This window comes from Salvia hispanica, chromosome 4 (assembly GCF_023119035.1).
Source record: "Salvia hispanica cultivar TCC Black 2014 chromosome 4, UniMelb_Shisp_WGS_1.0, whole genome shotgun sequence".
NCBI classification, from domain to species: Eukaryota; Viridiplantae; Streptophyta; class Magnoliopsida; order Lamiales; family Lamiaceae; genus Salvia; species Salvia hispanica.
The window spans coordinates 16,819,688-16,833,819 of NC_062968.1; the positions used below are offsets into that span (position 1 = coordinate 16,819,688).

The 14,132-nt window shown below is 35.0% G+C and overlaps 2 protein-coding genes and 1 long non-coding RNA gene across 3 annotated transcripts; 1 reads left to right on the forward strand and 2 right to left on the reverse strand.

Annotated features, from left to right (window-relative positions):
* Window positions 1-3,351: 3,351 nt before the first annotated feature.
* On the forward strand, window positions 3,352-5,446 carry LOC125218551. Its single transcript, XR_007175975.1, has 2 exons — window positions 3,352-3,410; window positions 5,102-5,446. It is a non-coding gene; the product is annotated as an uncharacterized LOC125218551 (long non-coding RNA).
* A 2,095-nt stretch (window positions 5,447-7,541) lies between these two features.
* On the reverse strand, window positions 7,542-9,876 carry LOC125220480 (cytosolic sulfotransferase 16-like). The gene is made up of 2 exons (XM_048122651.1): window positions 9,481-9,876; window positions 7,542-7,604 (listed from the first exon to the last, which is right to left on the reverse strand). Exons 1-2 carry the CDS (start codon window positions 9,874-9,876, stop codon window positions 7,542-7,544), a joined length of 459 nt encoding a protein of 152 aa, XP_047978608.1.
* Window positions 9,877-12,191: 2,315 nt separating this feature from the next.
* Window positions 12,192-13,117, reverse strand: LOC125220481 (cytosolic sulfotransferase 12-like). Its single transcript, XM_048122652.1, has one exon. It carries the CDS (start codon window positions 13,115-13,117, stop codon window positions 12,221-12,223), a length of 897 nt encoding a protein of 298 aa, XP_047978609.1. The 3' UTR covers window positions 12,192-12,220.
* Between the last annotated feature and the right edge of the window lie 1,015 nt (window positions 13,118-14,132).

The window sequence follows — 14,132 nt, forward strand, 5'->3', positions numbered from 1 at the left end:
TTAGGAATAGAGGTACTGAGATTGGAAGAGGGGATTTTTCTGAGACAAATGAAATACATGGGCTACAGGACTTCTGGATTACAAACCTGTTGATACACCGATTATAGTAAATCATGGGCTACAGATCTCAGAGGGGGCTGAGCTAGCACATCAAGGCAAATATCAACGCTTGGTTGGGAAGCTCATTTATCTATCCCACACCAGACCTGATATTGCCTATGCAGTTGGGATTGTAAGTCAGTTCATGCATCGACCTCAGAAGGATCACTACGAAGCTGCACTGAGAATCGTCAAGTATCTCAAGGGGACAGTTGGATATGGGATAACGTTCAAGAAAAATGAACATGGATGAGTGTATGGATATACAGATGCTGACTGGGCAAGCAACCCAGTAGACCGAAGATCGACCGCAGGCTACTTTACCTTTGTAGAAGGTAATCTGGTCACCTGGAGGAGCAAGAAACAAAAGGTGGTTGCTTTATCTAGTGTTGAAGCTGAATTCAGATGGATCAAAAGTGGACTAATAGAGATAATATGGCTAAGGAGACTAATGAGAGAAATTGGACTCGCTCCAGAAAATAGTCAGCTCTTCTGCGACAACAAAGCAGCAATCAACATATCCAAAAACCCAGTACAACATGATAGGACCAAACATGTCGAAGTTGATAGACACTTCATTAAAGAGAACATTGAGAATGGAGTTGTGGAACTACCGTTTGTTCGATCAGAAGATCAACTAGCAGATATCCTCACCAAGGCGGTTAATTCAAGGAGCTTCACAAGTGTATTGTGCAAGTTGAGCTATGGAGATCCCACCACTCAACTTGAGGGGAAGTGTTAAAAAGAGAAAATTGTGGGGGATCAATCACAATGATATCCCAAGAATAGATTGATATAATTAGGGACATGAATTGATCTCATTAGTAAATAGATTGATATCTTTCCTTGTATATACCATTGTAACACCTATATAATGGGTCATACATGAGAAGAAATAAATCATCAAGGAATTATCGATCTCTCTACTTTCTCTACTGCCTCTCTCTCAAACTCCCAAAATATGCCTGATACACAAATCAAGAATTATATGATCCAGAAGCAGTGGCGGAGCCACGCTGGGGCAGGGGGGGCCTTGGGCCCCTCAGCCATTTGAACTTTAACTATATATTATATATGTATGCAGCCAATTTCAATAGTATTTCTAGTGCAGGTGGTTTCATGCTTGGTCTTCTGTCCAACAGAACCTGTGTTCGAATCCCTCAAGCGCGCAGATATTTATTCTTTTTAAATATACCTCTTTATATTTCTCTTTTATGTTTAATACCATATATATTATGTTATAATATTATAGTATATTTATATTTATTCTCTATCATTTCAAAATTTAAACTAATACATATATCTAAGAATTAAAAATTATTCATTAACCCCCAAAAATATGTGAAATAACATACCCTATCATTATTTTCTTTCATTTTGTAATTTTAATCTATGAATAAAAAATACTTTATTATTCCATGAATATGTAAATACATATAATACTAGCATCTTCAATTTTCATTTGTAGGTTTTGTTGATTTTCCCACAATTAGTAATTTTATAAAATGAATTTCACACACTAATATATTTATAATTTAAAAAAATACTTAGTAAATTAATTCACATTACTTTGTCTTCAAATATGTTTATATTAGTTTTTATTGTCCATGTTTTAATTATTTTCACTATATATCTGTTCCTCTCAATGATCCCCTTATTGCTTATACGGCTATCCGGACAATTATCAATTAGAAATTTGGGCTCCCCTTTTGAAAAATTTATGGCTCCGCCATCGTCCAGAAGTATAAATGGCAGTTATTACTGATAACAACAGTAATACTGATTAGTGATAAGAACACAAGCATGTTTGAATTGGTTAGCAACAACACCTCACATTGGATGGTTGGAAGTTGGGGCCAATCACCCAACATAATGAACTAAAAAAAGAGGCCTAAAGCCTCAAGCTTAAGGCCAACGGTTTGATGAATCTGTTCTTCCATATGAGACGTCAAATAATTCTTCCAATCTCCCACTTGGCCCTTCCTAAAATATGCAGCATTGGGCACAAGCCCCCAACCATGGTCACTCGAATTCACCTCCAAATTCTTAAGCCTCTCCAAACTGCACCTCTACAAAAGCTCCTCCATCTCGGCTTCCTCCTTCACCGACCTCCCAGAAACTCAGCAATCCTCGAAACCTCCCTCTTGGGGTCCGATTTGATATCCTCATACTTGACGAACAAGACCTTCTCCGGCCTTCTCCTGCTCTCCAGCCAATACTCAGCCACGTGATCCGAGAAGGGGCCAAAGGGATGCACGCCGCAGAAGAAGCAATCCACGACCTTGTCGAGCGGCAGCGGCTCTTTGAATATGGCATTGAAGAAGTGCCACATGGAGATGAGAGTGTCCTTGGGGCTCCTCGCAATGTATACTGTAAGTTTTATGTCTCACATATGTGACATGTGATGGAATCCTAAATAGAATTGGATTTTTAGTATAATACATATATTTGGTATAAGACACATTTTACCCTAATTAATTGGCTATCAATTAATTATTGTCACATATCAATTAATCAAATAATCATGTTATATTGCTCCAAAGAGAATATATATATATATATATATATATATATATATATAGGGGTGTGTTAGGGTCCTTACAGCATCTTAGTGTAAAACACAGCACTAATCACAGCCCTTGGATCATTAGATTGGATGGTTGTGATTAGTTACATTATCATACTAAAAATCTACATTATTAGCCGAGGTACATTATTAGACTAGAAATGTACATTGTAAGACTAAAACTGTACATTATTAAACTAAAATGCTACATTATTATCCGAGCTACATTATTAGTCTAAAATTCTATATCATTAGATGACACGTGGCATTAATCTAACCGTTAGATCATAAGATCCAATGGACTGCAAGTGTTTTGAGTTTTACTTATACTTAGCGTTCTGACCTGAATACATCCCTATATATATATATATATATATGTCAATTGATTGCCAATGAATGGAAAAGATTGATTATATAATCTTTTTATGGAATGAATATTCATTCCCTTGGCCATCAAGTAAAGAATCATGCGTATATATTATTAAGATTTGATTAGAATTGATTGTGATCCATTATTTTGGGCCTCTTTGATGGAAAGGGCTTTTAGGGTTTGATACTTAGGGTTTGTCCTCTCTCTGCCTATAAATACAAGTGTGGTGATCCCATCAAATCACACACATTACAGAGAACACATAAACGAGGGAAAGAGAGAGAAACAAATCCTTGGAGTTGCGCCACTACGCCGGAAAAGGTTCAAGGAAATCGTCTCCTCCTTCCTCAATCGCTTCCGCTATGGATCGCCAAGGTATATCTCGATCCTATTATGCTTATGGTTTACGTGAAATACATGTTGTTCGAAGATCTTGCTTTATTTATATTCAATTATGTATTCTTGAATATATTATGATAAATAATGTCCAACATGTGGTATCAGAGCATGGTTGAGAACTCATGTATTTTCGTATTATTGGAAAACCATAATCATTTAATTTATTTTTTGATAAATTATTGATGAATTGAGAATCATGTTTGTGTATATTTGGTTCTCGCTTTATTTGGTTTTCGGTATCACTCTTCCGTCAAGAAATTTAATGAATAGTGATTCAAATTTAGTTGATTCAATTTGTTTATTACGTATTCAAATTTAATGAATTCATATGACTGCATGCTTATCAAATTGCACTATTATGTATTGATTGAATGATTTTATGTGAAATTGTTTCTGCACGAATGTCAGACTTTGTTCGCATAATTTAATTGTCAATTATACTGGAATTATAGTTAATCTCTTTATCAATTAAAGATTGTTTATTTTGTATGATTATACTTTGAAATATATTGTTTCCATATTGATTCTATTTATATATATGGAATTGATTTGGGTATTTTGATTGTGTATATACTTTATGTAAATTGAGTTTGAATATATGCATTGATGAATTGAGATTTCAATTAAATGTTTTATGATTATGAATCTACCGAGACGGTGGAATGAATGATTACATAATTCAATTCTCGTTTTAACATGTATTTTGATTATATTATGTTTATTTTGCAATCACCAAAGTGAGGCAAAATAAGGAGAGTCTATAATCAAACTCATATTAAAATTTGTTTAAGCAATTAATCTCTATATGTTCTTGATTATATTATGTTTATTTTACAATCACCAAAGTGAGGTAAAATAATAGTTTATAATCAAATTAAGTGAAAATCTGCTTAAGCAATTAATCGCTATACATTCTTGATTATATTATGTTTATTTTGCAATCACCAAAGTGAGGTAAAATGAGAAGAGTTTATAATCAAGTTAATATGAAAAATCTATGTATGCAATTAATCATCATGCTTGTTGTGGCTATTCATCATCTAAATAGTTTGTTTGTTGTAAGGTCTAGATTCCCAAAGGAAATAGTCTTTGCGACATAATAAACACTAATGGAGTTAATAATTTAAATTGGTGTCGATTACCCAAAGGTAACGCCAATTTATTATTACTCAATTATTGAACTGAGATATGGATATTAAAAGCATGATTTTTATTATTGTATGAAGACTACCCAAAGGAGTTTTCATAATTGCCTCATGATATGGGTTTTCAAATTAATGTTCGTGTTATTATTCAAAGCTTTTATATGTGAGCATTCATTTCTTAATTGCTCCTATAATGTAAAAACATATATTTTTTGCTACTAGTATGTTTACCTCAAACGTTCCCCAACTTAATGGAACTAACTTCTTTGAATGGAAAGAGAAACTTAAGTTCACTCTTGGAATAATGGACTTGGAACCTAACACTGTTGAATGATAATCCAATTATCTTTGATCAAAGTAGTTGGTTGATTGCCCATAATGCTTGGGAAAAATCTAACAGGACTAAGTTTACAGTTCATTAGAATATTCGTTGTAGATAAAGTCTCTCAACGACTGATATTGCAAAAGAATATTTGCATAATGTTGAGGATCGCTTCACAACTGCATATAAGTCTATTGCAGGAAAACTTATGAAGGATCTCATGAGCATGCAATATGATGGTTCTCGGACTATGTACGAGCATGTGATGGAAATAAATAACATCTCTTCTAAGCTGGAAAAGTTAGGATTATAGGTGGATAAGGATTTCATTGTTCAATTCATCCTAACTTCCTTATATCCTCAGACCATTCCAAATTGATTCACTATAAAAGATTAGTGGACTCTTAAAGAATTGGGAAACGTATTGGTCTAGGAGGAGCATAAGATGAAGAAGTATGGAATGGGTGCATCTCATGCTCATATTGCAACCGAAGGAGCGTCTAAAGGATAATATTCATTCGAATTTATCATTCTTATGGCATAAAGGAACTGGATCATATTTCTAGTGAAAGAATTAAGAGGCTTATAAAGGATAATATTCATTCGAATTTAGACTTTACAAGCATTACCGTTTGTGTGGATTGTATTAAATGTAAACAAACCAAACACAGTACTAAAAATGCCACAAGAAGCAATGAGCTCCTTAAAATTATACATACAGATATTTGCGGACCTTTTGATGTCTCGACTTCTAGTGGATAAAAACGTTTTATCACCTTTATTGACGATTTTTTCGCATTATGGATTTATTTATTGCAAGAAAAATCTCAGGCACAGTTGAACATTTTATGACTGAGGTTGAAAGGCAATTAAATAGAAATGTGAAAATTATTCGATCTGATAGAGGTGGTGAATTTTATGGTCGTACCACTAAAATAAGTCAATTACATGGACCTTTTGCCAAATACTTAGAAAAGCATGACATTTGTGCTTAATACACTATGCCAAGTACGTCTCAGCAGAATGATGTTGCTGAGAGACGAAATCGAACTCTCATGGAAATGGTTAGAAGTATGATAATTCTACCTTACCCATAACGTTGTGAATTTATGCTCTTAGAACCGCTATTTATGTATTAAACTGAGTTTTTAGTAAGGTTGTACCAAAGACTTTCTTATGAACTTTGGACAGATAGAAAACCCAGTTTCCAGCACCTTCATGTTTGGGGCTGTCCAGCGGAAACTAGAGTATACTCTTTGCAAGAAACGAAAAATGGATTTTGGACAGTTAGTGGTTATTTTGTGGGTTACTACAAAAATCCAAAGGTTATCGATTTTATTGTCCTAATGATAGCATGAGAATTATGGAAACTGGAAATATATGATTCTTTGAGAATGGTGAGATCAGTGGGAGTTCTAACACTCGTAATACGGTCATTAATGAAATAAGGGTATAACCTTCTTCCCTCATTTCCTCAAGAATTAAGTGTGTCAAATATTGTTGAACAGCCTAACAATATTTGAATGACCAACCACTTAATGATGATGCCAAAGTCATTGAACATAGGTATGGAAGAAACATCTCCAGATGTGCCATTAATGCTTTCTTAATGAGAACGAAGGTGGCCATTTCTGATGACTATGTGGCATATCTCTAAGAATCCGAATGTGATATATGAATACGTAATGATCCAGTTTCATGTTCACTAGCCATTAAGTGTAATAATTCTAATAAATGGATTAATGCATGATAGAAGAGTTAAAATCTATGGATTATAATAAATTCTGGGACCTTGTCGAATTACCTAATAGACAAAAGTATATTGGGTGTAAATGGGTCATCAAGACCAAATTCGACATAGATGGTTTAGTCAAACGATTTAAAGCCAGACTTATTTCCAAAGGTTATACTCAGAAAGATAGCGTTGATTATAAAGAGACTTTCTCTAATGTATCAAAGAAGGACTCACTTAGAATCATTTTGGTACTTGTAGCCCATATTGACTTGGAGCTGCATCAAATGGATGTGAAAATAGCTTTTCTAATTGATGATTTGTAAGAAGAAGTCTACATGAAACAACCTGAAGACTTCATTAAGAAATGGAATGAAAATTTAGTCTGCAAACTTAAGACATCAATTTATGGACTGAAATAGGCTTCTCGACAATGGTATTTTATATTCCATGACACTATTACTGCTTTTGGTTTTAAAGAAAACACCATTTATCGGTGCATATACCTCAAGGTTAGTGGGAGCAAGTTCATATTTTTGGTTCTGTATGTTGATAATATATTGCTTGCTAGTAGTGACATTGGATTACTACATGACACTAAAATTACCTCTCTAAAAGTTTCAACATAAAAGATATGTGTGAGACATCCTACGTCATAGGATAGAAATATCTTGTGATCAATCATGTGGACTTTTGGATTGTCTCATAAAAGCTACATAGATCGAATCTTTTAGAGAGATATGACATGAGTGCATGTTCTCCAAGTGTTGTTCCAATTCATAAATGTGGCAAATTCAGTTTGGATCAATGTCCAAAAACTGAATTGGAACGTAAAGAGATGGATAATATTCCTTATGCCTCTAACGTGAGAAGTTTGATGTATGCTCAAGTCTGTACTAGACCAGACATCAACTTTGCAGTTGGAATGCTAGGCCGTTACCAAAGTAACCCTTGTGTTGAATATTGGAGAGCTGCAAAGATAATAATGAGATACTTAAAGGGAACAAAAGATTTTATGCTCACATTAAGGACATCTGATCAACTAGAAATGATTGGATTTCCATTAAAGCTAAATTTATGGCTTGCTTTGAAGCATTAATGATTGCAAAATTTTATTTCAGGCCTTGGTATTGTCTCCTCAATATCCAAGCCGTTGAAATTGTATTGTAATGATAGTGCAATCGTATCTTTCTCTAAGAATGACAAGTATTCAAAGGAGCTAAACACATGGAATTAAAGTTTCTTGTCATGAAAGATTAAGTTCGGGAACAAATAATATCTATAGAATGTATAAGCACACAGCTTATGGTTGATGATCCATTGACTAAGACGTTACCGCCTAAGACATTTATGGAATAAGTTAACATAATGGGTCTTGGGTATGGAAACGTCTAATCTTTATGTTTCCATGTTGGTTCAGACACTTAAGTTATGGATATTTTGAATTCAATAAAGTTGTTTCTACTTTTCCTGCATATACTTATTATTTCATATGCATATGTACGTTTTTAGTATTAATGCAGGAAGTCTTGAAATAAGACAATTATGGACATTGTGTCACTTATAGATTATATTAGTGGGGTTATTGGTGATGTGGTACATGGAAGGAACTATGTCGATTGAATGATATACGCCCGCCATGACTCGCATTAGTAGTCTCTCTAATATAATACTTATGTTTACCAATGATGAAAGTATTTATAAAGTCCAATATTATGCGCGCCTTATGTTTATTATGTCTATTTTACTGTGGCTCTGTCAAGTGTGACAAGTGGGAGAATCGAAAACTTTGTGTCCCACATGTTCGCCAAGTGGGAGAATGTAAGTTTTATGTCTCACATATGTGACATGTGATAGAATCCTAAATAGAATTGGATTTTTAGTATAATACATATATTTGGTATAAGACACATTTTACCCTAATTAATTGACTATCAATTAATTATTGTCACATATCAATTAATCAAATAATCATGTTATATTGCTCCAAAGAGAATATATATTCATATATATATATATATATAGGGAGATGATCAAAACAAGTATGTGTTTAAATCCAGAAATGCAGCCCAAATCTTGGCCCTAGGATTAGATGATCTAATGGTCAATAATTAACCCAAAACATGGAAGGTCATAATTAAGTAGTTTTAGGTCATATTATAAGATTTGGATTTATGTCATGTTAAGATCATTTTAGGTCATGCTTTGTTAGCATGACCTAAAAATAAACTAACTATGACCTAAAAATGTCTTACGTATGACCGTGTTCTGCATTTCTGTATTTAAATCTGGTCTTCATAGATCAAAACCATATATATATATATATATATATATATATATATATATATATATATATATCAATTGATTGCCAATGAATGGAAAAGATTGATTATATAATCTTTTTATGGAATGAATATTCATTCCCTTGGCCATCAAGTAAAGAATCATGCGTATATATTATTAAGATTTGATTAGAATTGATTGTGATCCATTATTTTGGGCCTCTTTGATGGAAAGGGCTTTTAGGGTTTGATACTTAGGGTTTGTCCTCTCTCTGCCTATAAATACAAGTGTGGTGATCTCATCAAATCACACACATTACAGAGAACACATAAACGATGGAAAGAGAGAGAAACAAATCCTTGGAGTTGCGCCACTGCGCCGGAAAAGGTTCAAGGAAATCATCTCCTCCTTCCTCAATCGCTTCCGCTATGGATCGCCAAGGTATATCTCGATCCTATTATGCTTATGGTTTACGTGAAATACATGTAGTTCGAAGATCTTGCTTTATTTATATTCAATTATGTATTCTTGAATATATTATGATAAATAATGTCCAACATATACGATCTTGCAGGCGGAGTTCTTGATGGAGCTAGGGAGGAGGGAGTATGGGAGGTGGTTGTGGAGGAGGCGAGGGGCCGAGGCGTCGTAGATGTCGAGCTTTTTGTTGGTGGACAAGGGCTCGAACTCGACGGTGGGGACGAGAGTGTGAGGGTTGTCCGTGGCTAAGGGATCCCCGTTTTCGGCTTTATTGAGGATGGAATGGGAGAGAGCCATGAGCCATGTGGTGCCGGTCTTGATGGACGACGCCAGAAAGACGTCGTCGTCGCGGGCGTTGAAGTTGGAGCGGAAGGTGGTGGCTGGGTCGAGTCCTGCACTGACCAGCCAGAAACCTTCCAACTGGGTCAGGATGTCGGCTTCGTCCCAGAAACTTGCTTTTGGGAGGAGATCGCCGGACATATTTGAATGCTGCATATGCTTTGAGAGACTCAAATTAAATGAGCAGATTAGTTTGATTGTTTATAGTATATCCGGATTAAGATTCCATGTTAATTTTAATTATATTGCTTGGGATTCGTTAGAATTAAATGATACAGATCTCAAAATATAATCCTTTTATCATTTTCATACGTCACATAGAATTAGGACTAATATTTTAATCTTTTTTTTCTATCTCTCTCTTATTTAATAAATTATTTCTACTATTTATTACTTAATCCGTCCCTTAAAATTTGGCATCATTTGATCCGACACGGATTTTAAGAAATGTAATAGAAAGTGGGTTGAAAAAGTTAGTGGCATGTGCGTCCTACTTTTATATATTAGTTTGAAAATAAAATGTGAGTGAAAATGAGTTAGTGAAATATGTAGTCTATTACCAAAATAGTAAAAGTGAAAGGTGACAAATTTTTAGGGACGAACGAAAAATGAAATAGGTGACAAATTTTCAGGGAACAGAGGGAATATAATAGATCTGTTTAAGCCCAAAATGTGCTATTTTATGGAATGTAGGAAGTACTCTCTCTGTCCCGGCTAAAATAACTCATTGCCGTTGATCAAAAGTCCCCTGTCGACAACAAAGAGCTCTGAGCTGCATTTGCATGTCATTTTCTACTCATCTGTGTTTCTAATTTATTCGGTTTCTTCTTTTTGTTACTGAAATGGATGTTTTTGTAACAATAATAATATCAACTATCATTAATCGTTTAAACTAGTACTGCTACTAACAAATGTCTTCTTTTCATACTTTGCATTTTCTTTTTTTTCAATTAAATAATCTTTCCACCCCAAAGAGTATGAATATTTGGTTTGACACGAGTTTTAATGCATAATTGGAAAAGTAAGAAAGAGATAGAAAGAAAACGTTTCTAAAGTATTTTTAGTAGAAAATGAGTCTCATATTAGAGAGAAATGAGTTTCCTAAATTAAAAAAGTTCATACTTTTCCGGGACGGATAGAGTATAATAACTATATCCAAAAGAATCGCTCTGTCTTACCTACAGGAAATATGAAAGAAATATGAGTGCAAGTTCACTGTTGTATTGCTGAAGAAGATGATCTACAAGGGCTACATAATCAGCTACATATACATAGCTGATTATAGTTAAGTGAATGGATGATAGACTATATGTGATTATAGGACATCCGAAAAGAAATCCAACACTAATGAAACAAAGGAAGTATAAGATAAAAGAATTGAAGAATATAAGAATATAAGGAAGTATAAGTGAAACTTATGAATAGTTAAGTGAATGGATGATGGACTAATATGTGATTATAAAAAAAGTGAATGGACGATGGATTATGGATATTGTTTTTTGAGTAAGGAATGAGATAAAAAGTTCTATGGGAATGGTAGTGAAAGAATCATTTAAATGACAGTTTAGATAACTTATCCATTTTAGATTTATTTGAAAAAAAAATGACCTAAAACTTAAAAGCGTGTTCTTTATTATGTTTTGTTTATTTATTAGATACTGTGTTGAGGTCTAATTAATTTGAGTTATCACGTGATCACCTAGTGATAAGACTTCGTTAATGATCCATGTGATTATCTCTAAATTGTGATTTACCGGTTTTATATAAACGAAACATGCATTAGATCACAATCTGTTGACTATTAAGATCAAAGGTAAGTAATACTGATGGCATTTGATGCACTGATCGTTACTAATTAACTAAAAGAATTTCATTTTCTTTATTAATGAACAGCTGCACATGATTTGTCCTTATTTATTTACATTGTCAATTACTCACTTGGTCTCCTCGTTCCCTCATAGTTGAATCATTTTTCTATTTTAGAAAGTTCCCTCGAGTCATTTTCATATATATAGTACTCTAATTAATATTTTTCCTCACTCTTACTTTATTACCTCAACTTTATTTACTTTTGACTTTATTCTCTCTATTTTTTTCTCTTACATTTTGATCTATTTATTGAACACACTAAACATCTCTTTCTTAAACTTCATACCGAAAAGTTCCGCCTCAACTATGAAAGAACGAACGGATCGTGCGTGACGTTATTTATTGCATATATAGATTAAAGAATATTGGCAGTATTATATAGAATCAAAATTCCTAAATGCTAAAGAATATATGTTAATTAATTTCTTTATATGATCCAGAAGTATAACATTACTGTTAAATGGCACTGAATGCAATTTAGGATATCGTACAACAATTGTTTGAATTGGTTAGCAATAACATTAGTACTGATAAGAACACATGCATATTTATAATTTTGAAAATATAAGTTATAACTCACACAAATTTAAGGCCAATCATGACCCAATATAATGAACTAGAAAAAGAGGCCTAACGCCTCAAGCTTAAGGCCAACGGTTTGATGAATCCGTTCTTCCATTTGAGACGTCAAGTAATTCTTCCAGTCTCCAACTTGACCCTTCCTAAAATATGCAGCATTAGGCACGAGCTCCGAATCATGGCCACTCGAATTCACCTCCAAATTCTTAAGCCTCTCCAAACTGCACCTCCACAAAAGCTCCTCCGCCTCTCCTTCCCCCGTCAACGGCCTCCCCAAAAACTCAGCAATCCTCGAAACCTCCCTCTTGGCATCCGATTTCATCTCCTCATACTTGACGAACAAGACCTTCTCCAGCCTTCTCCTGCTCTCCAGCCAGTACTCTGCCACGTGATCCGAGAAGGGGCCAAAGGGATGCACGCCGGTGCAGAAGCAATCCACAGCCTCGTCAAGCGGCAGAGGCTCTCGATCGCGCCTGTATATGGCATTGAAGAAGTGCCACATGGAGATGAGGGTGTCCTTGGGGCTCCTGGCGATGTAGACGATCTTGCAGGTGGAGTTCTTGACGGAGGCTGGGAGGTGGGAGTATGGGAGGTGGGTGTGGAGGAGGCGAGGGGCCGAGGCGTCATAGATGTCTACCTTTGTGTTGGTGAAGGGTGCGGACTCGACGGTGGGGACGAGGGTGTGAGGGTTGTCTGTGGCTAAGGGATCGCCGTTTTCGGGTTTTTTGAGGATGGAATGGGAGAGAGCCATGAGCCACGTGGTGCCGGTCTTGATGGACGACGCCAGAACGACGTCGTCTTCTCTGGCGTTGAAGTTGGAGCGGAAGGTGGTGGCCGGGTCGACTACTGTGCTGACCAGCCAGAAACCTTCCAACTGGGTCAGGATGTCGGGTTTGTCCCAGAAACTCGCTTTTGGGAGGGGATCGCCGGTCATTTTTGGATGCTGCATATGCTTTGAGGGACTCAAAATTAGTTTGATTGTTTAGGGTTATAAGAGAAGGTGTGCATGAGCTTACGGATTAAGATACCATGCTAATGTTAATTATATTGGGATTCGAAATGATACAGATCTCAAAAACGACGCATCTGGTTATCGCCTTGGTGCTAACAAGTTCACAATCTAAAGGGAACAGAGTTGCCAACTTTACTCCAATAATTTAATACTACAATACTTGCTACAAACATTATTCAAGCCAAAATATAAGATTCTCACGTGTTGCTCTACCAAAGGAATTACGGGTTTACGCATAACAATTGATTAATGTTATGATCACATATGTGAGACATAAAACTTACATTCTCCCACTTGGCGAACATGTGGGACACAAAGTTTTCGATTCTCCCACTTGTCACACGTGATAGAGCCACAGTAAAATAGATATAATAAACATAAGGCGCGCATAATATTGGACTTTATAAATATTTTCATTATTGGCAAACATAAGTATTATATTAGAGGAACTACTAATGAGAGTCATGGCGGGCATATATCATTCAATCGACATAGTTCCTTCCATGTACCACATCACCAATATCCACTCTAATATAATCTATAAGTGACACCGCGTCCGTAATTGTCTTATTTCAAGACCCCTGCATTAATACTAAAAACGTACATATGCATATCAAATAATAAGTATATGCAGGAAAAGTAGAAACAACTTTATTGAATTCAAAATATCTATAACTTAAGTGTCTGAACCAACATGGAAACATAAAGGTTAGACGTTTCCATACCCAAGACCCATTATGTTAACTTATTCCATAAATGTCTTAGGCGGTAACGCCTTAGTCAACGGGTCAACACTATAAGCTGTGTGCTTATACATTCTATAGATATTATTTGTTCCTGAACTTCATCTTTCATGACAAGAAAATTTAATTCCATGTGTTTAGCTCCTTTGAATACTTGTCATTCTTAAAGAAAGATTCGATTGCATTATTATCAC